Genomic DNA, 27,018 nt, shown 5'->3' on the forward strand with positions numbered 1-27,018 from the left:
TTTTTGTTTTTTTGAGACATGGTTTCTCTGTGTAGCCCTGGCTGTCCTGGAACTCACTTTGTAGACCAGGCTGGCCTCGAACTCAGAAATCTGCCTGCACCTGCCTCTGCCTCCCGAGTGCTGGGATTAAAGGCGTGGGCCACCATGCCTGGCCAGTCTGCTTTCTTAAGAACCCAGGTGCCCAGGGAGACCACTGCCTACAATGGGCTGGGCCCTCCAGCATTGATCACTAATTGAAAAAATGTCTTATAGCTGGGTCTAATGGAGGCATGTTCTCAACTGAGGCTCATTCCTCTCTGATGACTCTAACTTGTGCCAAGTTGACACACAAAACCAGCTAGGACATCTGTCATCCTTATAATAGGCTTTGGAAAACTTGGAATTGTGAACTGTAGCTGTGTTTGATTTCTTGACATAATCCAAAGAGGTACCAGTTTCTTACCAGGTGTCTCTTTGAAGAAACTTATTTATTTGTACTCTAATTGTTGTTATATACGTGTGCATGAAGTATGTATAGATGTGTGTATGTGCATGTATAGATGTGTGCACGTACATGCATGTATGTGCATGTACGGAGGCCAGAGTTGGTTCTCTCCTAGTCTTTAGGCTACATTCTGAAGATGAAACTCAAGTTGCTGGGTTTGCATGAAAAATGCTTTTACTCACGGAACCATCTCATTGGCCCAGTTCTTAAAAACTTTCAATGTTTTTTGTCACTTACTAATAGTAGCGCAACCATTTACAGTATTCTTTAGTCAGTTTTCAAACATATTTAAAATATCCATAAGCACACACTCTGGGTGATACTTATGTTCACTCTTGAGTTCCTGGCCTAATAGAGAACTGGCACATAGTTGGTATGCAGTAGACATTAGATGAAACAGAGAACCGAACATCCAGGCAAAGGATGGTGGCGTTTCAGGTCTCGGGTCTTTGGATGGTGTTGATCAGTTGGTAGTAGCTATGAAGTGTTTGGAGTGCTAGAAGACAAGTCCAGAGAGGAGGCCAGGTAAACACTGCTGTCAGATGTCTTCTTCCTCAGAGGTTGACAGTTCCCTGCCAGGCCGGTAGAGAAAGCAGCTGGGAGCAGGAGCTGTCACTGGTGCCTTGCTCTGTCTTGCTAGATCATTCAAAGGCCCTTCGCCTGCTGTCATTTGTGCATGTGTTATATCCCGTGTACACAGCTGGCATCAGCTGTATGTGTGGGCTCCTCGGAGCATGGACAGGACTGAGCCTAGTAAGAATTAGAGCTACATTCAAAGGTCTTCACACATTCCAAGTGTCAGAAGACTTATTTTCCTGTAATTCCTGCGCAGTGGCATTTCAGGTAAAATTAAGGTTGGCCAGGGATTCCTTTGGCTTCTTTCTCACTGCTTCCTGAGTCTGGTGACTTTGGGACCAGCCCTGTGTATGAGTTACACACCAGCCACTTTTCCCATTGCTGTGACAAATCCCTGACAAGAAACAGTTTCCAGGAAGGTTTTCCTTTGGCTTGTAGTGCCAGGGTGTAGTCCGCTGTAGTAGAGAAGACATGACAGCAGGCCCTAGAGACTTGGTTGAAAAGCAGCTCACCTTTTCCTTCATTCTCTTTCTGGGACCCCAGCCCATGAATCACTGCCCGCCATAGTTGGTATGTCTTCCCAGTTCAGTTAAATCTAGATAATCCTTCATTGTATGTCCAGAGGTTCCTTTTCCAGGTGACTCTAGAGCCCAGTGGAGATCAGCCATCCCAGGTCCCGACTCCTTTTCCAGATAACCTGTACGCACGCACAAAGCATCTTAGAGGGGACTGAGAGCTACCTGCTCTGCAGCTGCTGGCCAGAGGGCAGTGGAGATCAGGGCTGGTTCTAAGCCCGTCTGTGGCAGTATCTTGCTGTGGGTTGCATCTCAGTGTGGTTGTTAGCAAGAGGAGTGGGCTCTGTAGAATGCCATGCTGGCATTCTGTCACTGCCTGTCTGTAGCATGGTACAGTGAGATTGCTGTGGTCTCACTGGTAGTTGTGTTTAGCATTCTGCCGGGCACTTGGGTGTTTGCTATTTAAGTCACATTTTAACTTCCCCAACACATCCCAGGGTAATGTACTCAGGGTCATAATGAACCTGTGTCACAGTAACCTGGGTTCCTTCCTGAGTTTTGGGAATCATCTATATCTTATTATTGCCTCTTTTTAGTGGCCTGAGAAAATAGTTTTCCTTGAGCTGTGTTTTTAGAGGCACTAGTGTATTCTGGTGTATTTTAGCTCTGAGGCAGTCCCTCATAGGGACAGCCTTCCTCAGGTCTGACTCCAGAGCAAGCCTCTCCACGATGTGCTCACTGGAGCTGCTGATGCTGTGAATGGTTCACAGAGAAAGGCAGTTCCAGAGAGGGGGGTTTACATAAGAACCAAGTACAAGGGATGGTTTTGTTTCAAAGGAAGGGCCACCACAGTCAAGTGACGTCCAGTTTACTGAGGTCTCGTGATTTTGTCTGGCTGGCTCTTCTGTTGTTGATCTGGGGGTACCTTTATTGAGCTCTGTAGGTCTGGGAAACCAACATTGAAGTTTACTGTAGCCAGAAGTTCCTGCAGATGTGAGCTACTTCGAGACTCCCCCTTAGTGTTTGCTAAGTCCCTCCAGCCCTCGCCAGTTCCCAGCCGTGCTCTTTACTGTCTAGGAGGAGGCAGAGAGGGCCTCCAGCTGCCTGGTGGGAAGACAGGTGCAAGCATGCATGCTGTCAGCAGGGCCCCAGGGTGGCTTAGAGCCTAGCTGGGGCCTGGCCACTTCCTCATTGCCCCTCTGTGGGGCTGTGTGGCTGGCCTGAACTCAGCAATCAAGGTGACCCCATTACATACCTTCACCATGAACTTAGCGATGACAGTCTGTCTCCTTTTGTCCAGATCCTTCAGAGAACAGATTTAAAGGATAAGATGGTATTTACAGTACTCACATGGTTCCTGACAAAATTTTCACTTCTGCTATGAGGAGCCCTTTCATTCTGAAGTTGCTTCATTATCAGGAGACACTCGGAAGCCAGGAGTGGGTTTCCGGTCACACCGCTTCTCTCTGCTGATCTTGGGTATCTGGCCCTTCCTACTTGAGAGTGTTTCTAGATCTCCTGCAACTTTCTTGGAATATTCTTGGGACTTGTAGGCAGAATTACATGGCTGTCAGACATGGAGTGGCAATGTGGTCCTGTGTGAGAGATTATCTTGTTTGTTCCTCGGTGCTATGCACAGCATCTTGGTGGTTTTCTTTCATTGTTAACATTACAGATTTTTAACAACTCTAAAGTATAAAAAGGATTCTTCTTTTTATAGTCCTCAAGCTCAGGGGAGATCTCTAGAAAGCTGTCAGATGGATCTTTCAAAGATGCCAAAGCAGAGATGGAGGTAAAGCAACTGTCTGTCTGCCTGTCTGTTTGTCTGTCTGTCTCTGCTTTTCTGTTGTCATGATAAAACACTGATCAAACCAGCTTAGGGGAGGTAAAGGCTTATTTAGCTTATACTTTCACATCACAGTCTGTCAAGGCAGCCTGGAGGCAGGAACGGAAACAGAGAGGTAAAGGAGCCCTGGCTCTTGCCCTGTTCAAAGCGCTCAGTCAGCTGGGTTCTGTAGGTTCCGCCTACCTGCCAGAGATGGCACTGCCCACTTCAATCAGCAATCCAGAAAGTGCCCCACAGACATGCTCACAGGCCATCTGACGGAGCCGATTTCTTTTCCTTTTCTTTTTTGAAACAGGGTTTCTCTATGTAGCCCTGGCTGTCCTGGAACTTGCTCTGTAGACCAGGTTAAGTTCAACCTCAGAGACCAGCAGCCCATCTCTGCTTCCTGAGTGCTGGGATTAGAGGTGTACACCATCACATCTACCTCTTGTTGGAGGCAGTTCTTAAACCAAGGCTTCCTCTTCTCTTGTTTCTGTAGTTTGTGGCAAGTTGACAGTAAAAGCCGGTATAGTGTGTCAGTGTTGTATGTGTGTGTACACCAATGCATGTGTGCGTACAAGTGCACGAGTATGTATACGAACGCATGTATATGTATGTGTGTGTGTGTGTATAAATGTAGCCGTTTGTGTGCCATGATGTTTGTGTGAAGATTGGAGACATCCTTGATATCAGTCCTATGCCTCCAGCTTATTTGAGACAGGGTCTTTGTTGTTTTTCTGGTGTACACCCCAGGCTAACTGGTTCAGGTTTCCTGGAGTTCTCCTGTCTTCACCTCCCATCTCTCTGTAGGAACAGTGGAACAGTAGATACCTGTGCTATGTTTCCAGCTCTTACGTGGATTCTGGAGTTCCAGACTCAGGTCCTTGAGCTTGCATGGTATTCCGGTTACCTTTCTGTTGCCATGGTAAAATCCCCGATAAGAGCAGCATGGGGAGGAAGGGTTCAGTGTGGCTCAGTCCATCAGCCGGGTAGACAGGCACAGGCGCTTGAGGGGACGGATCATAGTGTTCATCCAAGTGAAATGGCTCTGCGAACAGTGGGAGTGGGGGGCGTCTTTCCATCTCACTGATCTAAGCAAGGTGATCCCACAGACATACCCAGAAGCCCATTTCCCAGGCGATTGCATGTCTATAAAGTTGGCAAATTGAGATGAAGGATCATTTGCCACCAGCACTTTATCCACTGAGCCATCTTCCTAGCTACTGTAGAACAGTTTTAAGAGTTGTCCATTTCCACATGCATTGTAGCTGTGAGTGCTCTGTCCTCTCTAGTCTGCTGGGAGGAGAGCTGTCTCATAGATGCTTGTTACAAAAGCTATGATATATCTGCTTTATCACCTGCTGAACAGGTGGAATGATTTTCTGTGGCATTTCCAGGGTTATGCACAGCTTTGGGTGAGAAGCATATATGTGTTTGTCATCTGGGGAGATGTGGGGTGGCTTCTGGGGAGAGCCAGGTGGATTTGGGATATGCAATATGTCTCCTATAGCTGGTATGATCATGGTTCTCTCTCTCTCTCTCTCTCTCTCTCTCTCTCTCTCTCTCTCTCTCTCTCTCCCTCTCCCTTTCTCTCTCTCTTTCTTTAAACACCCTAGAAGTTCTGACTTGCAGAGTTCTGTACCAATCCATTGTAGTGACATCTTGATCAGTGATGGTCTTTATCTAAGATGGTGGCCTGCTAGGGCTATGTTGCTCATTAACACTATGGCATCTCAGTCTGTGCAAACACTACACCCTGAAGTATTGAGCCAGTGAGGAGATTACCCACCACATAGCACAATGCAGCAAGTGTCTTGTCTCTGAGCCGTAGGGCTGTGTAGCAACTATGATCTGAATAGTCCTATCACTATCTCACGGGAAGTGGCACAGACAGATCTCACTGCGGGGCAAGGAGGGAGGTGTCCTCTAGCTCCCACCTCAGATGAGGGTGTGGACACACCCTCTGGTACAGCCCCTCAATCTAAAGGATGTATCCTGTTCACACTCTTCCTGCAGAGCATGGGAAGTGAGTTCTGTTAGAACTGATGTGCAATGTGCCAACTAACTCTCTTTCTTCTCTTCTTTAAGGCTGACATGGCTGTGGGAGCATCTAGGTCCTCGACGTTAAAACCATCAAAACGGCGATCGAAGCATTCACTGGAAGGTACTGCAAAGCTGCTTGTGCACGTAGCTGAGATGTAGGCTACTCTTTCTGTGTCTAGTCAGAGTGTGGTAGCTGGGAACCCTGGGGAGCACAGCCCTGCCACATTTGGGGAGGAGTCAACTCTGCAGCTGGAGATTGTGGCTTTTGCCCGTGCTCACAGAGCGGTGTGTGCGTATGTGAGCAAGCTCGTACCATTCAGTGCAGGAGAACCTGTTGAAATCTAAAGGGTGGATTGAACTTCCTTTTCAGAGTTACCTGTCAGTCATCTTGGTCTCATTGGTCCTTCCGCTCTGGTAGAAAGCGTTTGACCCTGTTGCAGATCAGACACAGAGAACCCATAGGCAGGTGCTGTTGCATTTAAAGAAGGAATTCTGTTGAGGGCTGAGGTCTCAGGGCAGGAGGGCCTTGGGGAGCCTCGGACAGTCGCTACTGTTGAAGGCTTACTAACATCACTGAAGTGCAAAGTGGCTTTGGCTGAGCAATTAGTAGTTCTAGAAAAATCACCTTCCTCCTAACCTGTGACATTGTAAGCAGCAGGGGTATGGCAACTGGGTCGTTATGTCAGCTGTCACTTCTAGCCCAGCTTGTGATGCTGGGGTGACATTTTGTGCCTTTTTGGCTTCTTTTTTTGTGTGCTGTCTGGGAGATGCCCACAAGAACAGTTGCTGACAAGAGTGGAGGGTGATGTTAGGTCTCAGCCACAGGGTCCTGTGGACCCTCACCCCACCCCTTATCAGTGCTTCAGGTCCCTGTGGGAATGATTCCTGGTGAACAGCACTTCCCTCTGATGCACCTGTTCCAGCGACCTGACTCTGTGCAGTACAATGCAGGGTGTGTTTTCACACAGCCCTCGTTAGGATGTCTGCAGCGTTTAAATGGTGTCCTCTTCTCCTCTGGTTTCTTCTGTCTCACTGGGTGTGGTTTCTGACCTGCCTGAGGCTTACTGTTCTAGCTGCTTGTGGATTTGGTGTTAGGTCTAGAGGTGTGAGATGTGAAGACTGGAGTTATCATCAGGCATTTTATTATTTACTCTTTTAGATTAGTTCCTTATTTCACTTATGGTGTTGCTGAGGCTCTGGATTGTTGAGGATGGTATCCCGGGCAGCTGCCTTTCCTGGACTTCCAGGACTGCAAATCTGTGTTAACTCTGGCCTCCTTCTACTGTTCTTTTAAAAGAAGTTTTATTTAAACTGCTCTTCTGTTTGTTTTGGTTTTAGAGACAAGGTCTTACTATGTAGCCCTGGCTGGCCTTGAATTCAGAGGTGTCTCTGCCTCTGTCTCCTGCACACATTAAAGGTGTGCCTGGGGTGTTTTATTTGTTTTTTTCTTCCCCAGAATTTGTTTTAAAACCTCACTTTATCACTCACACTTGCTTTTTCTCATAAAGTGAGCAGGATGACTTGACAGGTCTTTATGACTTGAGTTAACTATGTCTCCTGTAACTTGGGAAGTTGGTTTTTGTGTGTGTGTGTGTGTGTGTGTGTGTGTGTGTGTGTGTGATGTGCTAGTGTCTTTTAGTTGAGGTGATTGTTGATACCTTGTTCTGTTTTAATTTTATTTTCCTCCTCAACCTGCTTTTTCTTGGTTGCTTTGTTTGAGACAGGGTCTTCCTAAGTAACCAGCTTCAACTACACGTTGTAGTTCAGCAGGCCTCGTCAGCCTCCTGAGAGCTAGGATTACATGCGTACACTATCACATCCTTGCTTTTTAATATTTGCTAGTTTGTAGATGCTTGTGTGTGTGTATGTGTGTGTGTCACTGTCTTTCCTTCTTCCTCTCCCTTCTCTGTGATTCTCCTTTCTGTGACCCCAAGAGAATTCACAGGGCGTGGGTGTTTGGTTCACACCATGAGTCTTGTGACCACTCCAAAGAACAAGGGATTCTGGCATAAGTGTTTGGCATGAATAGACCCCTAGGCCCTTCTGGAATCCCTATGACACTTAGAAGACTACAAGACAATATTATACTTATGAACTCGGTGTCAGAACTTACTGAGTTCATCTTAGTTCACTTGTTTGGTAAGTGCAGCATTTGTAAGTTTAACACTTATTTCCGTTGTGCAATTTCATGTCAGGAAGAAGGGACTCTAGAGCCAGTGACAATAACCCTTCCCCTGAAAAGGAACATAAGGCTTCCTACCGTAAAGCTAAGAAGGACCATAGCATGAAGCAGCTTGGTAAGATCTCATGAGCAGTAGTGAGGCTGGGGAGTGTGTCTGAGAATGGAACTAACCAGTCATCGTCTGGCCCTCTGCTCTGGGGGATCTCTAGTATGGAGGGGGGCCACTCAGGGCTTGCCCCTTCATGACCTCAGGCCTCAGCCCCAGAGTGTCTCCCCAGGCTACAGTAGATGGGGCAAGACTGTGGGCTTTTGTCAGGGCCACCCCAGTGAGCTGCCAGGTCCTGCTCTAAGTTAGCTATGGACGGAGGTTGCCCATTTCAACCTTCCTCTCATTCCTGGGCAGACCTCAGAGTATAAAGAGACTGCTGGAGTGTAAGCCTGTGTTCATGATAATTCTTTTGAAGGAAAATAAATCCAAGAGAAGCGGGAATGAGAGACTCAGGCAACCACAGCCTCACTGAGCCAGGCATCTAATCAGCTGCCTAGGGAGAAAGAGGTCCTGAGGAGAGACTATGAGTGGCTGCAGGCTTGCCTGTATTTGTGGCAGAAGTCCCACTGTAGACTAGAGTGGAGAAAGGGACAGTTGTTGGAGAAAGGTTCACGTCAGCTGGTAGGGCCCTGAGAAACTGTCTTCTTGGCTGTGTGGACAGCAGGCATGAGTGGAAGGCTTTGGTGCAGTTTTCACTGAGTGGAGAGGAGAGTTGGCCCTGGAGGGGACATGGAGGCTGGAAGCTTTTGAGGAGCTTGTGGCACTGAGAGATGATGGTGACTGAGGATAGAGAAGTAACAGCGGCTCAGCCCCTGAGTCACAGTGGGAGCAGGGAGAGTTAGGTAGATTTGCTGCTACAGATGGTGAATTGGACGCCACCAGTCAGGAAAGAAGGGACACAAAGGGAAGAGCTTTCTGGGAGACTTGGGGTGGAGGTGCTGGTTGGAGGGTTAGGTGTCAGTGCCAAGAGCTCTGGGACAGTCAAGTTTGAGAGACATGAAGCAAGTGGAGGTATGCCTATCTGTATGCATGTCAGGGAAAATCATGGAAACAGGAGGTGAGACCACAGATGAATGCTTAGTCTGCAGTGACGGTCACAGTGTGGCCTTTAGATAGTGGTAAGCCCAGATGCCTGGAGGAGAGAGAGCCTGCCAAGACTCCGATTGGAAGGTGGGGGACCAGAGGAAAGTTGGAGAGGATGTCCTGAATGTCAAAGGAAGGGCATGTTGGAGAGGAGAGGGGGGATCTGGTCCAGTCTTGTGAGGGGTGTCCTGGGCGGCTGAGCATTGAGTACTGAGAGGACAGCAATTTGTTGGTGACCCTGGTAGTAGGCCTCATAAACAGCCTAATTAAAGCAGCCCAAATACAGAACTCCTCGCAGCGTTTTAACCCGCTTTAACTGTTTTATGTCAGGAAGGAAAGAGGATAATATTTCAGCTAAGATTTTAGACTCCATAGTGTCGGGACTAAATGACGAACCAGATCAGGAAACGACCACTTCCGAAATAGGTAAGAAAAATGCATCCTTCAGTTTGATTCCTCACGGGTACGATACGAAACAGTCCACGCCAGTGTCAATGCTAAGAGAGAAACAGTTCTTCAGTCTATATTCTTCACCATTTGGATACAGACTATTTGCATGTCAGTATAGTGAAGGATTATTTGTATTCTAAACACTTTTTTAATGCTCGTCACATTTTTTCCCTGTATACTGAGGATAGATATGACTTCCTGTTCAGTTTTAGTTTGCTAAGTTATGTGATAATTTTACTAAGTCAGCTTGAAGTAAATCTTTAATTAGCTCCGCCCACCACCTCTTTTCTTTTCTCTTTTCTTTTCTTTTCTTTTCTTTTCTTTTCTTTTCTTTTCTTTTCTTTTCTTTTCTTTTCTTTTCTTTTCTTTTCTTTTCCTTTCCTTTCCTTTCCTTTCTTCTTTCTTTCTTTCTTTCTTTCTTTCTTTCTTTCTTTCTTTCTTTCTTTCTTTCTTTCGAGACAGCATCTCATTCTATAGCTCAGGCTGGTCTCAAACTTAGAGTAATCCTCCTGCCTTAGCATCTCAGATGCCAAGATTACAGGTATATGCCACACCTAGCTTGCCTTTCTGTATATTACATGTACATAATAATTACACTATACATGTTTGACAGGTACATGTATGTGCATAACATGTAAGGTTTATGTCAAGACAGTTTGCTCGTCTTAATACTGATAATAAGATAATGTGGATAAGTTACATTTTTATATCCCCATTGGCTCTACTTAGTTTCATTATGAACTGTCTACCATTAAGGCTTTAAAGAGTGGGTCATTGAGATCTCAGCAGGGAAAGATACCATTGGCCAGTTCTGGCGATCTGAGTTTGATCCCTGGAACCCACATTGTAGAAAGAGAGAAAACTGACTCCCAGAAGTCAATTTCTTACCTTGTCATGTGTGCCATGGCCTACACAGACACACACCAAACTATGAGTATAAACCATTCTTTAAGCATGCCCATGGCTTGTGACACTCAGCACAGTTAAAGCTGGAGAGGAAGAGTGTGCAGGCTCACCCTCACTGCGGGCTCCTGCAGTCTGCTGTGGCTTTAACCACACACTGTAGGGAGAGAAGCTTGAGTTGTGCTCAAGGAAAAACATGGTGCCAACTTTGATTTTAGGAGAAAATAAAACTTTCCTGGGACTAACTTGCCTTGTATGTAACAGATTTTGTCGAGTTTGTTTTTCTTTTTGTGTGCGTGGTCTGTTTGTCCACAGGAGTGCATGCGGAGGTCCACATGCAGTGTCTCCTGTACTGTTTTATTTTGGGGAGAGCTTCTCCCGTCTGTTCAGTTGAGACTCCTCATCTGAGACCAGTGGGTGAGTCCCACTCTCCTGCTTACCCAGCTCTTTGCCTGGAGCAGCCTTTCAGGTGGCTGGGTTCCTGAGCCATGTTCTTAAGCCCTTGTGTTCCTCTTTGCACGTGGGCATGGAGATACCTGCTCTGAGAGTGAGCAAGCTGTAATCTCTTTAACTGGCAGCTTAGTGGAACCATCAATATAAAATAAATTGAAATCACTCTTAGGCTTATGTTGAACAGTTTATAAACCTTATCTACAGGTAGGAAAATGTAAGTCCTGACTTTAAGAAGTGTATACTATACTGTTGAGTGTTCAGTAGATGAGATGCCGCTGGTAGGGTGAGCAGAGTGTTATTCCCATATTGCCCTCTAGCAGTGTGATTAGGGTTAGGCTCCTATGCTGCTGCTGGGTCACAGGGCAGATACTGTCTGTGGGTTTAGATAACCATGGTGAGGAGCAGAGCCTGGGCTCCAGAGTGCCCCAGGCACCTCTTCCCTGACCCTTCTGCCATTGAGTCCTGATGCTGTTCAGGTCTCAGCCAGGAACTAGCCCTGTGCCTGTCTAGCCGCTCTCACAGTCACTAGCACTGCCTCATAGCACAGTTGTTTTAGAATTGAGTCTTTACCATCAGCTGTCAGTTCTTCAGTGTCTTACCTGAGTATGGTTTCCAGATTTACTGTCCTGGTGTCAGCTGAATTGTCCTTTCCCTGTGACAGCCCTTCATTTCTAAGTCACGTTCTTCAGAGAGGAACCCATCACCCATCTGTCCGTCTGGCTTGTCTTGTCTCGTCCCGTCCCATCCCATCCCGTCCCCTTCCTTCCCCTCCCTCCCTCCCTCCCTTCCTTCCTTCCTTCCTTTCTTCCTTTTCTTTTTCATTTTCTTTTTGAGATAGGGTCTCACTATGTAGCCCAGACAGGCTGTGGACACAAGATCCCTCTGCCTCTGTCTGTAGGATTTGAGATGGCAGGTATGCACCATCATGCCTGGCCTGTGTTTTCAGAGAAAGCAGCCATCTGCTGGCTGGCCAGACCTGCACATGACGGGCGGGTGCTGCTGAGGGTTTGCCAGAGGAGAGTGTGTGGGTGTGTTTCCATTTCACTTTTCGGGTGTGGTGAGCTCACCAGGAGTCCACCCATGTCTCCTCAGACATGCACACCTGCTTCCCGCATGCTGCAGTGTAATGTGAGCTTGGCCTGTGCTGTGTGCTGGTCTGGAGTTAGTAATTTTTTGGCTTTTCTATGCATCAAGCCATCATTATATTTTGCTCACGTTACCTCACTCATTTTGTTTAGTTGCTGTTATCAAAAACACAGCAAAGTACAACAGTGTAGTTCCCACTGTCCTGGCCCTATGCTGCTTTTCTTTAGCTTAGGAGTTTTAAATGATTACAATGTACGACAAAAACATCTGATAATTTTCTGTAAACACTTCAGCAGGCAGCTCCCAAGCCTAATACGCCAACATAGACATCCTCTAACATAGCCACATTGGATACAATTATTCTCTGTTTATTATTTGAAATCCAAGCTGTGTTCTAATTATTTAAAAACTTTCCCACTGTTTGAAAATGTGGTTATGCCATCAGATTTAACAGCAGCCCTGCCTTACTAAGCTGACATCTGTGCAAAGCTCTAACACAGCACCAGCGTAGTAAAGACTGCTGCTTCAGAATATGGGACAGTGTGGCTCAGGAGTGATGTGCTAGCGGTGGAGGCCTGGCTGGAAGTTCAGTCCTCAGGACCTATGTATAGGCAGACAACTGACTCCACAGCATTGTCTCTGTCTTCCACATGCTTGCCCATGCTTAGGAGTCACATCCCTTCACTCAGTAACAGATAAAACCTCCTTATAAACTGTAAAGAGGATGAGTAGAAACCAGTCACCATGGGGAATGTTGTTAGCTCATACTTGGGGGGGGGGTATAGGAGGATCTGGGGTTCAAGGCCAACCTTGGCTGCATGTTGTATTTAGGAGCAACTTAGGCTACATCAAACAAACTATGTCTTATAAACAAGACAGAATAATGCCCCCCAAACAACTCCCTACCCCCTCAAAAAAACAAAAGTAGACAAAACTCAACAGAACAAACCCAGTAGAGCTTGAGTAGGGTAAAATTGTGTGAAATATCTGAGCTCAGAGGTGCAGCTCAGAGGTACGGTGCTGGGCTAGTTTGTGCCATGTACCACTCCCCCAAATCAATAAATTAATAAAGGCAGACAGACAGAACAGACAGATAGTGTGGTGGCTTCCCATGGACAGACAGTAGTGAGTTTGTACTTCCCAGGAGTCTGCTGGCCTTTGTAGAACAGAAATGCTGGCACTTGCAGGGCCAGTGCGACCAACAGCTTGGACTTGGCATAGTTCATGTTCCAGCACAGCATGCAAGGGTCCTCGTGCAGTGGCTGCACGTAGCTGCCGAACCTACTTCTCTTAGATCTGAGAGTTTCACGTTCATTCTTCAGCTGTGCTTTATAAAACATTTACAGCACCTTCTTACTTCATTAGGCTGTTAGGCCAGTATTTTTATAAATTGAAGGAAAGTTTCCTGGTAAAGCCACACACCACTAGGTTATATAGCCCCTCCCAACTGGAGTGGTCATCTAACAGTGGCAGGTTGTGGTGGGGATTGTTTCTTTGAATGGTGGGTTTTCAGGAAGCAGACTGTTTTCTTCCTTGGGCCCTTGGGTGACGAGTCACTTTTAGAGTTGAGCCCACTGCCATATGTAGCCTGCCCTGTGAATACCTCTTTTTCCCTTTTGCTTTTAATATTAGAAGTATTTTATTTTCCACCCATTATGAGCTTTTTTTCCATTTTTGACACTTGAGCATTAGTAATCAGCAGAAAGTGTTTGGGACTCTTTAATGTGTCAAGAGATGTGTACCACGTCAAAAGTATTTTCCTTTTTCTCTTTCCCTCCTGATGTGCCAGCTGTGTGAAGCTTAGCTTTCAGGCCTGGCTGGTGGGAGCTGGTATAAGTGGTTCTGGGGATGTGGGGCCAGACTGTTTGTCTCAGCTGGCCTGAGGTCCTGGCCAGGTTCTTGGAGCTCTCCTCCTGCACCAATCCCAGAGCCACACATTCTTAGAAGCTACCCTTGTCATCATCCTTGGCGTGTGGTAGTGTGGGAGAACACAGATATGTAAGTGCTGGGCAGCCCTTTAGTCACAAGCCCTTCAGGGCGCAGTCTCTTGCCCAGCTTTGAACTCTTTATGTCAGGATCAGAGAAGCCAATACTAACTGAACGAGTATTTCAGATGATAACTCAGCTAGTCTGTGGCGGGAGAGCGCTGAGCCAGAGCCAGCCGTAAAGCAGAAAGGTAAGAATGACCCCTTCACACCTCTTGGTGGGAGGAGACTGAGCAGCCTAGAGGAAGCCAGCTGCCAGGCACCAATGTCCTCTCAGGGTGCAGCCAGGGCTGAGCTTACGCTTGATGTGGCAAGGGACTCACTCCTATCTTTCCCATAAAGACCATTCCTTGGTAGCACAGGCAAGACACTCTTGGGCCCTAGTGTGAAGTGGTGGCATTTGTGACCTTAGGGGTGTCACAAATGATCTCTGAAACAGGTTCTAAGGCCACTGCTCAGAGCCCTGCAGGGCACTCCTGCTCAGAGGACTTTAGACAGCCAAAAATGTGGCTGCCGCGTGATGGTCTGTGGTGGCTCCAGTCTGGATGAACGTTTTCTTCAGCTACTTTTACCTTACAAAGGACTATGGTCAAACACCCTCAGGTGATCCCAGAGCCTGGGAGCCTCCCACAGGCTGACCTTGTGTTACTGAGTGCAGCCAGGTGAAGGATGATGTTTGTCAACTAGTTTCAATACAGAGTGTTTGCGAGTTACTGTGTCAGGACCAAGGCCATGAATGCATGGGAAAGAAGGGTGGCAGGATCTGCCTGCCCTGGAGGTGGTACAGGAGCTGAGGTGAGGCTGCAGACACAGAGAGAAATCATTAGACAGGAGATGCTGGAAGAGAGGGGTAGGGGACTGAGGGTGACCTGGGAAACAGGAGGGCCTACCATCCTTCCTCACGGGAAGGTGTCCCCAATGAAGCTCACGGCCAGGAAGAGTTACGTTGACTGGCATGTTGTAGTAGAAGCATTAAAAGCAAACTGTGGGCAGGGGAGGGTAGAGGGCCCAGCCAGGTTGGAGACTTCATGCAGTCATAGTCAGGAGGTCTCAGTGCTTTGGTGCGGAACACTGGGAAAGGTGACGTTTATGGTAATGGTGACATAGATCAGGTTAGATTTCAAAAGCTCTGTGTTCACTAAGGCTTGAAGATCAGAGTAGAGGTGAGCAGAGCCTAGCCAGCCTGCAGGAAACAGCAGGTCTATGGGCAGGCAAGGACTTAAGGATGCTCTTGTGCCCCCTTCCTAGATTGAGTGGAGTCCCTCATGCCGTTGCCTAGAGCACTGTTCTGGATTCCTACTGCTGTCTCTGGTCCACTACAGTTTCATACGGACTTAGTGTCTAGTCCCTGACCAATTACCCTTCTCTGTGTTGAGACATTGGGGTTTCCTGGGGCCTGCAGAGAAAAGATCCTAGCTCAGTTTTTCTTTTGTTTGGCCTCAAGAACTCCTGCCTCCCGCAGATTACTCTGTCTAGGAGCTCTGCTGCAGTGCTCATGAGAAGATGTCCTGTGTACTCATGTGGCACATGCAGGGCTGCTCTCCTATGGAGACATGTGAATGTGTGCTGCTCTCTCCAGCAAGGTGCTCCACCCCTCAGCATGCTGCCCTTTTGTAAACATGCTCCTGGATGTTAAGTGTGTCACAAGGATTATGTACCTTCAGTTTTGTCATCTGGGAGTGCCCCAGTTGGAACCCAAGGGACTGCTGGATGTTTGGCAGGCTGTGCCACTCCCACATCCCTAGCCTGCAGCTTTGGTCTCGAATCTACCCTGTGGCATTTGGCTGATTGGGCCATGTTTGTGCCCAGAGTGTAGCATGTGAGGAGAAAGGACCCTAGTGACAGTGCTGTGGGAAGCTGGTGGAGATGCAGTGTCAGTTCTGGTGGGTGGGCTGAGCCTGCGGTCCTGCTGGCCCAGCATGCTTCTTGTGGCTTTGTGACTTGAGTATTTGCTTCACTTAGCTCTGTGGCATAGGTAGTCCTTCACATTCCTTTACTTTTTTTTTTCCCTTTGTTTTATTTTTTTGAGACAGGTTCCTCTCTTACAGCCTTGGCTGTAAGAGATCAGCCTGTCTCTGCCTCCCGACTGCTGGTGTGGGCCTCCACGGCCAGACCACAGTCTCCCTCTAATGTGCAGTGTTTATGGTTCTTGTTGGCCATAACAGACTGGTGGTGAGATGCTAGAGAAAGGCCCGGGGACCCCTGTCCCTAGCAGCTGTATTTCCCCTGATTGCTCAGCGATCACTGTGCTGTGGCTCCCTTGCATAAAGGCTAATTTCCTGATAATTTCTCTTCTTTTCTAGGTGACTCCCCCAGCGACGCAGGTGAGAGCACTTCTGATGTGTTGGGTGTTGTCATGCATGCGCACATGTCAAACGGGGTCTCAGCTCTGTGCTTAAAAACTGTTTTTTACTTTAAAGAAATATACCTGATGAATCTATTTTGCTGTGTTTTAAGTTTCCATTTTGTATGTGGGCCATACACATTTCTGCATTTGAATTTTGAAAAGGTCACATTTCAGGATTCTTTCTAGTGCATAATGTTTGTTTCTTTTTCTTTCTTTCTTTCTTTCTTTCTTTCTTTCTTTTTTCTTTTTCTGGGTTTTTGGTTTTTCGAGACAGGGTTTTTCTGTATAGCCCTGGCTGTCCTGGAACTCACTTTGTAGACCAGGCTGGCCTCAAACTCAGAAATCTGCCTGCCTCTGCCTCCTGAGTGCTGGGACTAAAGGCGTGCGCCACCACGCCCAGCATAATGTTTATTTCTAATGTTAAAATTCTAATTTTACTGTTTTTTTAAGTATAAATTTATTTTGTTTTAAATAGTAGAATAAATTCTATTGTCTTAGTAATTTTGATTTGTGACTTGTTGGCTTAGCCTTTTTATTAAAATGAAAAACACTGTGTTTTAGCCAGATGATCCTGCCCACTTCCAATCTCAGCACTTGGGCGGTAGAGCCAGGGAGACCTCCATGAGAGAGCTCCAGGCCATTCGGGGCTACATAGTAAGACTTTGTCTTAAAATACAAACAAAATTATGTACTGACTATTCAAAGAATACAGCACCCAGTGTAATTGTGGATACTTTAGAAATGGAGTCCAGCGTGACAAAGTGAAAGGCATTTGATGGTCTTTGTTTTTATAACTGAAGCACACACACTCCTGGGGCCCCCGAGTGAGTGACTGAGATCTGTCACTGCACTCTGTGAGGAGTGCACATGTGAGTGGGCTAGAGTTTCTGAGCGATTGCCACACTGTCTGTCTGTCTGTCTGTCTGTCCGTCTGTGCACGCTGTTCCTTTCCTCAGGCTCAGTTCTTTTGGCTCCATCACCCTTTAGTCCTTGGTCAGCCACTTTGCATGAGCAGAACTTGAGTGTGCCCACGTCCCCGAATGTCCACATTTAGATGTCTGATGTCTGTCAGTTTTAACCTCATCAGTGATGGGTGAGAAGAGTTCATTTGCATTTCAATTATTTGATTGATGCCTTTTCAGATGTTTATATTTAATTTGTTGATATTTATATTTATTTTTAATAATAAAAATATTATTATAATTTTTTTTATTGTAAATTTATTTTTGTTACTATTTATTTTTACTGTAAATTTATTTTTGTTACTATTGAATTCCTTTTGAATGCTGATTGGATTGTCCCCTGTTCAGAAGTAGAAGCTGGACCTACTGGCCAGGATAAGCCGGAGGTGACGGAGAATGCAGAAGTCCCCAGTGAGCTTCCCTCCAGCCTCAGGTGTGTCCTCTGCTGGGATTTGGGATGTGGTCATGCCTAGGACAAAGTGTGGGACTTCCTGCCATAGCATCTGCTGCCCAGTCAACACTTGTTCCGTGGCGTAAGGAATTATTTGTGCAAAGCAAGAGGAAACTGCCTGTCTAGTTTTCTTGTACCTGAGTTGGAGCATTGTACAGTTTGGAGAAGTTCCTAGTAATGGGAAGGCCTGTGGTGCTCTGATGAATGGCAGCTGTGCCCATTGAATGGGGCTGGTGTTCCTCTGCAGAGTGTCTGAGTGTCATGCCGACCGTGGCATGGAAGTGAGTGAACACTAGTGCTGGCCTGGCTGTTTGTCCTGCCACTTTAAGATTTGTGTGTGTTTCACAGTCTGTTTTTTTCCTTCCAATATTTCTTTAGAAGAATACCTCGGCCTGGGAGTGCACGGCCAGCACCTCCCAGGGTCAAACGACAAGAGAGCACAGAGGCACTGGTGGTGGACAGGTGAGGCTGCCTGGCCAGGGGGTTCTAGTCACACTGAAGCCACGCTCCCCAGTGCTGGACTTGGGCCTGTGCTGAAAGACTTGGTAGGGTGTAGTACTCAGTACTTGGTAGGGTGTAGTACTCAGTACTAGGAAAAAGAAAAATGTATTTTGAAGAAACAGAGGATTAGATCACTGCCTTAAACCACAGAGCAGCAAGCATTCCAGATTGGCAAAAAGGAGAAATACGTGCGTTCATGTATCGGATGCCTCAGAACGCATGGGCCAGCACTGGCTGTGTTTCCCTGACCTCTAGATAGAAGACTGTCAAAGCGTAAAAAGGAAGAGAGCTGAAGGTGTGATTGTGCAAAAGTTAAACAACAGGTACTCCGAGCTGAAAACACGGCAGAGGTATTGGATAGAGGCGTGGCCCTGTGAAAGGTGGTGGTCCCAAGTCACGTGGCCCACAGGGCCCACATGTGCCACCCTTGGTCTATTTTAGAGTCAATGTCAGCAAACAGGGCAGAGCCATAGGACCAGAAAGGCTGGGGTAGAGGCTGGGGTGGCCTGGAGCTCCGGGCAACATGGAGGCTGTTGTGTGGGAGGTGATATTCTCCCTGTTCCCACTGTTCCCTGAGATTTCCCTTCACCTGTCTGGGGCAATGGCAGTTCAGCTCCTTTCTGAGAACTGTGGTATTTCCAGATGCAAGGGGCTGACAACAACTGGTGGCTGATGGGTCGTCACTTCTAATGTAATCACTCTTGCTGCTTAGGTCGGGAAGTGGTAAAACTGTCTCCAGTGTGATCATCGACTCCCAGAACTCTGACAATGAGGATGACGAGCAGTTTGTGGTGGAGGCTGCCCCTCAGCTGTCAGAAATCGCAGACATTGACATGGTTAGTTCCCCCGAGGGCCCTGTTCTTAGTCACACGTTCAAAAGTGAGGACTTGGCTTTTCAGCTTATGTAGACACAGTTTCTCTAATTTTCCAGTGAGCTGTCTAGTGTCTGTGTTTTTGTTCTTTATTTATTTTGAAGTAGCAAGGCTTCCCTGATCTTTCTCCTTTGCGCTCAGGTGCCGTCAGGGGAGCTGGAGGATGAGGAGAAGCATGGTGAGTATGGACCAGTGCTCTGGCTCGTGCGTGTGTGGGCTCTCTGTGTCCTCTGAAGATGCAAGTGGCCGTCCTGTGCCACAGGGTCCTAGGAGGGACACTGTTGCTGCTGCCATGTGGGCCTGGAGGAGCCATAGACCCCGACATCAGAGTGGGCTCCAAGCATAGTGGCATCGTGTCTTGTCTGTCCAAGGCACTGTGTATATACATGCTTATATGCACACATGAACATGAGAATAGAATTTGTTATGTAGCCCAGGCTGTCCAAAACTCTCCATTCTCCTGTCTCAGCTTCCTAAACAATGGAATTCTAGGCATATGCCACATCCAACTCAGTTTGGTTTTTATTCATGTAAATCTTCCTGTGGCTTTAAGGTTAAATGCCCATAGCCAGCTGCACTGAGAGGTGTACATTTGTTTTGTGGTTGTTGTTATTTGCGGCAGGGTACCATTGTGTGGCTCTGGCTGGCCCAGACTTCACTGTGGAGACCTCCTTTTGATCATTCTCTTGCTCTGTCTTGTGAATGTTGGGACTATAAGTTTGCACCACCCCACCCAGCGCTGAGGTCTAAGACTTCTCCCTTGTTCTTTCTCCCTATATCCCTCTCCCTGATAGTGCAGGTGAAAATGTGACGGTGGGGGATGGGGGCTCATAAGAGAGGGCAGCTCATGATAGAATGTTGACTGACATTCTGACACTTCTCTTCATCCCCCCCCCCATTATCCACTGCTTCACCCCTCTTCCCATAATGTTCCTAAGCCTTGGAGGGCGGATGAGGGGTAGATGTCCCATTTGTGGCTGAGCTTCTGTTGACACTTTGGTTGTGAGTTTGCACATCGTCTGTGCATACAGAGATACAGACTTAGTGGGTAGTTTGATGCTATGTCCTTTTAGTGGAAAAGAAGTTTTCCTCTGGGGCTGGCAAGATCCCCAAACATAAGTTTTGGGCCAGATGTACAGCACTATATTGAACTTTCCTTCTGTGCAATGGGTCTCAAACTCAGTCAGAAAGTGGCTGGCTGCCTGCATAACACTGGTGCCACTGTAGCACCCATGGGTGCATCATGCCACCCTGGCCATTGTTGAAGTTCACAGGATTCACAGCTCGGTTACAGTGTTGATAATACCACACCCAGCATCGTACATAGCCTTGTAAAAATATTTTTAAGAAGATGATTTTTCATAAGTCATTTACACCATAGAGAATTCTAAAAGAAGTTTAGTGTTCCTGCCCAATCTAAAAGAGGCATCAGCACTGTGAAACCATTGTAATCGCTGTTTGCATGGGTAGTTACATTTTGGGGTGTTAATCACATTCCTTTTTATTTCCAAACCTCCTATCTGGACCCTGTGACAAGCCTCTGGGACCCTGTGACAAGCCTCTGCCAGTAGAAGGTGCTGCTGTGGTTTGTCTTAGCATCCAGAGGAAGGCATTTTGATATGGAAAGAGGAAGGATGAGAATTCAGCATTTATCTCATCTTGAGATGAGATCCAAGAGTAATGAGTAGCTTCCTGGGGCAGATGAGAAGCCATAGCTGAAACCTACTGATTTTTAACAGGTGGGCTCGTGAAAAAGATCTTGGAGACGAAGAAGGATTATGAGAAATTGCAGCAGTCTCTCAAGCCTGGTGAGAAGGTAAGGAACAGGCCTGACATGGTCGTTTTAAAAGTCCTTTACATGTTACAATGTTCATTGATTTAAAATCAGTAATCCAGTTCACGTGCTTCAGTGCCGTTCCCCTCATAGCTGAGGCACAGAGAGTTTGCAGCTCTTGTCTGTGGAATCCTGTTCCCGGTTCCCTAGGTGGTGTTTGGGCAGCGGCTGTTTGGGAGGCTGCTGTGTCTTCATTGCACAACGTCCCTCTGTCCTGGCCTGCTCATTCTTCCTGGCTGCTGTGAGAGTGACAAGCTGACTGTTGACCCTGGGTCAGTGTGGATTAAGAGCTGGGAATTTGTAGGCCTGCATCTTACTGTGAGTGCTGTGTGTGTCTTGCTCCTAAGGCCTTTCTTACTGGTATGTTTTTTTTTTTTTTTTTTTAATACCGTCCTGTCTGCCGTCAGCCCCCAGGAAGGTCAGAGGCAAACACATGAAGCTTCCACAAAAGAAAGGCTAAGTCATACTAAGAAGGAGAATGGGACTAAGAAGGTGAATGAGTTGGTGGCTGCGGTGGTTTCAGTGAGAATGTCCCTTGTCAGATCTGACATCTGAGCACTTGGTCGTCAGTTGTCGTTGCTGATGCGTGCAGCCCCTGCAGTGAGATTGCACTTGTTACCTTTTATGCCTTGTAAGGCTGAAAAGTCTGGGAATTTAGCTGAGATCTCTGTGAATTTAAGGCCATCTTGATCTAGAGACTGAATTCTGGAACAGCCAGGGCTACACAGTGAGACCTTGTTTTAAAAAAACAAGCAAATAAACAACAACAAACCAAAAGCAAAATAAACAATACAAAGCTGAGTGAAAGCCCGGTAATTTCCATTCAGGTTGTATTAGTTTCCTTTGTTTATTTCTTCGATGACTTTCCACCTGTTGTAGCTTCAAACACTTCACCCCTAATGACACACACAGCCTTCTCATGTGACCTTTTAATTAAGGCAGATAGTCTGCAGTGAGTTCTGTTTAACTGAGTTCCCTAGGAGAGGGATTTTGGTCTCTTGGTGATGGGGGTGTCATGCCACAGATTCTTACTTGACCGCTAGGTGGCGTGGTGTCACCAGCCATGTCCCAACTCTCAGGGAACGCTCTAGAGTGTGTGGTCTTTGCTGCTGATGCTCAGTCCCAGACACAAGTTTGTTTGTTTGTTTTTGTTTTGTTGTTGTTGTTGATGGTGGTGGTGGTTTCTTTTTGGTTTTGTTTGGTTTTGGCTCAGTTCATCTGTGGTTCTTATATTCTTTGAGTTGATTACTTAGGGACATTGTTTCCATTGACATTCTGTGGGGGTAGGGTGGGAGGACAGAGGGGACATACTTACTGTTGTTTCCTCAATGACCTTAATAGCAGTGATATAACAGTAGTAGCAGCAGTAGTAATTATATTGCCATGATTTGTTACCTTCACAAAAGCTTAAAGAGGGGTCTGTCAGTTGGGGAGCTTGGGGTTGCTTTATAAGGAAATGAGGTGATGACTTTTTGTTCTTAAGTGCAGAGCACAGTCATAGTCTGTCGTGTGGCCTGTGCATTCTTACCTTGTCTGCATAGTCATTCAGGGGAAGGGGACTGGGCCTCAGAGTGAGTGCGTGTGCAGAGCTCCGGGGGCACAGCTGCGGTGGGCTGGGTGTCTGAGGCTGGGAGGGCTGAGTTGGTTCTTGGTGAAAGTGACACTGACATTGTTTCATTCACAAGTCGTAGTAGTTAAAAACAAGGTTGTGGTGGCCAGAGCTGGACTGCATGGTATCTGTGTCTCTGAGAAGGACTGGTGCAGAGGCTGCCTGTGAGATCCAGTTGCTGAAACAGGATCCCGGAGTGTGAGACTGGCCCGTGTGCTTTCAACGACGCAATGAGAGACTTCTACTTAAAAAAATCATGAGCGAACCCTCCATCTCCTAAGCTATGCTTGGTGCATTCCTATCATCCCAGCACTCAGGAGGTAGAAACAGAAGGATCGGGAGTTCAAGGTCGCCCTTGGCTACATAGCATGTTTGAGGCCAGCTGAGACCCCATCTCAGAACAAAACAAAACCCAGACCTACCAACCAAAGACTGCCTTGTGCTTCATACTCAGCCCCTGCCTGTGGGTTGCACCATGGACAGTTGTCGCTAAGGCCTTTATGCTCAAATCTGAGTAGAATGGCTTTTAAATGCAGATGTAATTAGCTTTCTTTGGTGCTTACATGCCTTCTAAGCATGGATGGGAACCCTGGAAGCTGTGGGCCAAAACACAACTTTCTCCCTTCAAGTTGTTTTCCCCAGGTTTTCTGTCACAGAGACAGAAAGCTGAGTAATGCACACATGACCTAGCAAGTGTGCATCAAAGCATTTACTTAGAAAGAATGAAACTTACATTCACACACAAAGCAACCATCGTCGACCCAGTTTCTCCTGCCTGGCACCAGGCATTGCTGATTAAACTGCACTTAGAGCCACTGGTGCTTCTGGACACACTTTCATGTACTCATTGCCATCAGAATGTCACCTTCAGTGACGTGTCTCTGTGTCTCTTGTCCCTCTTCTGATTAGATTGTCTGCTTGCTGCTACTGAGCTTTTATGTTCTCTGAATTGTGTTTCCTACATGTGTCTTTATGCAGTGTATGATTTGCCAATATTTCCTTTGTCATCTCAGCTCCTTTTTAAGGACTCTGCAGGGTAAACTTTGTCGTTTCTGATAAGTTCATCAAGTTTCCCTTCTGTGGGACCTGCTTGGGGTGCTGCCTCTAACCTGTCTAGCACGATCCTAAAGGCATTCTCTTCCTCCCTGCTATATCCAAAGGAGAGATCACTCATCTTTGAGTCAGCATGGAAGAAGGAGAAGGACATCGTTTCCAAGGAGATAGAGAAGCTCCGCGTGTCCATCCAGACCCTGTGTAAGAGTGCGCTTCCCCTGGGAAAGATCATGGACTACATCCAGGAGGACGTGGACGCCATGCAGAATGAGCTGCAGCTGTGGCACAGCGAGAATAGGCAGCATGCCGAAGCCCTGAGCCAGGAGCAGAGGTGGGGGCTGTGGACGGACGGACGGGACGACGGGTGACAGGGTGGGGGGCGCCTGAGTGAGATACTGACAAACTCGGAATTGTAACGGAAAGGAAGAGAATAGCTCCTGGAGACAGGATTATTAGAGAGGTACCTGGTGTTTGTAGAAGCATGTGACTATTAACTTGTAGGCTTTTGTCCTTCAGAACATGTGATTTGACTGAATGATAGTCTGCAAGTCCATGTTACAGAAGAGCTGAGTCATAGCTGGGTCTGTTCTTTCCTTTCCTCCTCCTTCCCTCCCTTCCTTTTGATGTTTTGTTTTGTCTTTTGAGACAGGGTCTCACAGTTTAGCCTGGCTAGCCTGGTATTCATTTTGTAGACCAGGTTGGCCTTGATCTCACAGAGATCACCTGCCTTATGTACAGTGTGATTAAAGGTATATACCAGCATATCCAGCTGAAATTGCACTCTTTTTTTCCATTTTTTTCAAAATAACTTTTTAGTAGAATTACATTCCTTTTCCTGTTACCATTCCTCCCTCCATTCCCTCAAATTGATAGCATATTTTTTATTAGCATTGTTACATACATCTACATATATGTATGTATGTGTATGCACAAATATAGAACTGTACCTCCTGGGCTGGTGAGATGGCTCAGTGGGTAAGAGCACCCGACTGCTCTTCCGAAGGTCCAGAGTTCAAATCCCAGCACCCATATGGTGGCTCACAACCATCCGTAATGAGATCTGACGCCCTTTTCTGGTGTGTCTGAAGACAGCTACAGTGTACTTACATATAATAAATAAATAAATCTTTAAAAAAAAAAAAAAAAAAAAAAGAACTGTACCTCCTAAGTCCACTTTTGTTGTGTGTATGTGGTTTCAGGACTTACTGATTTTCTATTGGATAACTAATTTGGGGGCTCTTTCTTACTAGTCTTATATTAAAGAGTCTCGTGCATTTTAAAATATGCCACATGATGGGACATAGGACATCACCAATAGTATTGATGCTGATGCAGCACGTACGGAGTTAGCCCAGAGAAAGCCTCCCTTGTAAAAGTTGATCCTGCTCTCATGCAGCAGTGTGTGTGTGCTGGGGTAGGGACTGGCTCTCTGTGTTGTACTAATGGTCTACTTACAGGCTTTACAAGCCTGAAAGGGAGAGGTGATGTTCGACTCCAGCGTTTTGAAGTATATCCTGTGCTGGGTCCAGTGCTCAGCCCAGCAATGAAGCGGTCAGCTGACCCTGCTGAACCAATGAGCCAGGCCTGGGCCGAGAGTCTGTGTAAGCCCTGTGAGTGCTATACTGAGGAGGGTGTCTCCTGGCAAGGAGGCACTGGTGCAGGCTGTGTCCGGTGTCTGTGGGGCCTTGGCAGTCCACTTCCTTGCTGCTCCTAGGTCTCTTTTGTGTGTGTACTGTAAGGATTTCAAGCCTGCCACTGAGGAGAGGCTAGCTCCTCTTCATTTTACTTTTTAAGGGAAGTCTCACATGGGCTAGGGGAACAGCTCTGGTAGAGTGCCTGCCTAGCATATGAAGCCCTGGGTTCCCTTCCTGCTTCTGTGGGAAGGAAAGGAGTAAGCCACCAGCACCTCAGGCCTGCCAGCTGTGCGTGGTGCCTGTCGTACCATCCTTAGGGGTCTGACACTGAAACCCCTCCCTTGGGTGAGGCCAGCCCTTTGCTGGAGTGAGAGGCACAGACAGAACTGATGGGACACTGGTGTCTTCCCCCAGTATCACAGACAGTGCGGTGGAGCCCCTGAAGGCCGAGCTTTCTGAGCTGGAGCAACAGATCAGAGACCAGCAGGACAAGATCTGTGCCGTAAAGGCCAACATCCTGAAGAATGAGGAGAAGATCCAGAAAATGGTGCACAGTATCAACCTGTCGTCACGAAGGTGAATGGCCAGCCCTGCAGAGATGGAGCTGTCTTCCTCATGATGGACAAGGGGCAGGAACTGCCCCTCTGAGCCCCAGTCTGCTGAGAAATGGCCTGCTGTGCCCTGAGCCAGCTAAGGTCAGAGCCTTTGGTTTAGGCACTACACTTATTAAAAGGCTGTGTTTTCTTCCTTCCAGCTACAGTGCTTACTACTTAGAGCCTCCAGCTCGCCTTTGTGGGAGGGCTTATTTCTTTGTTTTTTTTTTTTTTTTTTTGGCAAATACATTTCCTGCTGCAGCCTGGTTGACTCTGTACCCTGGTGTTCTGGCAGGTAAGTTGTTTCATCCTACTAGGTAAACAGCAGGCCCGGAGTTGTGCTTTTGAGTCTCCCAGGACTTCATACTAGCACTGAGCAAAGGACAACTATGAATTTTTTGGTGGGTATTTTATAAATAGAATGAGGCCTAAAATGGTTAAATTGCCATTTTCATTTCTACCTGAGGGTGTCATGTTAGCCCGTGTCCTTGTAAGGTGCCTGTCACCTGGGCCGGGTTGCTGCTCTCTTATTGTATAGGCTTCTCTCTGCAGCCTCCCCATGACCCTGCTGTCTGCATTCTAGCCCTTAAAGCTCATAGGTTGAGGAGGAGAATTTAGCCCAGCCTTTATGGGCATTGTGTGATGGGAACCTGCCTTGGCCACCGCCACAGCTTTCTGCAGCCTCCGGCTTACTCCGGATGGATGGATAAGCAGTCCCCCAGGCCTCCTTAAGAGGACATTGTCGCATGAAGGGCTGACATGGTCCTTCTGTTTGGTGAAGGTGTGCTCTACAAGTTGGGAGTGAGGAGAGACTGAGAGGAAGAGAGCACTCCAATTTACATTTTGTGTTTGTTTTCCTTTTTAAAAGACCCTTTTTCAAAAGCAAAAGTTGATTTTTTTAATGGTTTATATTCAGTTTCTCACCTACTGTAAATACTCATTAAGGTCTTGAATTACTGTAAGAAGGATCTCACTGTGTCTGGAGATGTTCTTACGGGCGTAAGGTCTGAAGTGGTCTTCCATTTCTGGGTATTTCTTATGTGCACTGCATCACACCCTGGGATGTGTGAAGACTGCCTTAGCACAGCCAGGGTTTCTCAGTCAGTGAAGGCAGAGCCCAGCTCTTGCCTGGGGGCCTGGACAGTGTGAGATGCCCTTCTGCCCCTTAGCCTCTCCTGTCTGAAGCACACCGCACCACCCTGCCAAAGAGATGCTTCCACATAGTGTAGGGGAGGGAAGCATTGCTTGTCAGCCAGCCTTTTGTGTGTTCATGAGCTCTTTTCTACTGAATTAAATGACTTAGCCATAACCCTAAGTGGACCCCATATATACCAACGTAATATATATACACATATGTATATATATCCTTTTATGAATTTGTATATATGAATAGAATTTTTATGTTGAGAAAATTACATACATTGTATGTGAGTAAAATTTTATATGCTGTAGTCATCAGATTGTATCACAAAGTTTTATTTTTCTTTTATATGTAAATCATTAAAATAATCACCTATTTTTCCTATAA

At 46.9% G+C, this 27,018-nt stretch overlaps 1 protein-coding gene across 5 annotated transcripts in view; it reads left to right on the forward strand.

Moving 5' to 3' along the window:
• The window catches only part of Traf3ip1 (TRAF3 interacting protein 1), a 34,620-nt gene extending 7,602 nt beyond the window's left edge, over positions 1 to 27,018 (forward strand). The window contains exons 6-18 of one of the 5 annotated variants that reach the window (XM_021173525.1): positions 3,296 to 3,367; positions 5,489 to 5,564; positions 7,639 to 7,740; positions 9,088 to 9,183; positions 13,763 to 13,825; positions 15,938 to 15,958; positions 17,292 to 17,376; positions 17,773 to 17,856; positions 18,608 to 18,731; positions 18,909 to 18,945; positions 20,507 to 20,583; positions 23,371 to 23,594; positions 25,312 to 27,015. In XM_021173525.1, coding sequence (XP_021029184.1) covers positions 3,296 to 3,367; positions 5,489 to 5,564; positions 7,639 to 7,740; positions 9,088 to 9,183; positions 13,763 to 13,825; positions 15,938 to 15,958; positions 17,292 to 17,376; positions 17,773 to 17,856; positions 18,608 to 18,731; positions 18,909 to 18,945; positions 20,507 to 20,583; positions 23,371 to 23,594; positions 25,312 to 25,477 — 1,227 coding nt within the window. In that variant the 3' untranslated portion in view covers positions 25,478 to 27,015. Of the gene's footprint in view, positions 1 to 3,295; positions 3,368 to 5,488; positions 5,565 to 7,638; positions 7,741 to 9,087; positions 9,184 to 13,762; positions 13,826 to 15,937; positions 15,959 to 17,291; positions 17,377 to 17,772; positions 17,857 to 18,607; positions 18,732 to 18,908; positions 18,946 to 20,506; positions 20,584 to 23,370; positions 23,595 to 25,311 lie in introns of all 5 variants that reach the window. The other 4 variants (XM_021173538.1, XM_021173531.1, XM_021173545.1 and 1 more) reach the window with 4 other exon arrangements.

Source organism: Mus caroli, chromosome 1 (assembly GCF_900094665.2).
Source record: "Mus caroli chromosome 1, CAROLI_EIJ_v1.1, whole genome shotgun sequence".
Taxonomy (NCBI): Eukaryota; Metazoa; Chordata; class Mammalia; order Rodentia; family Muridae; genus Mus; species Mus caroli.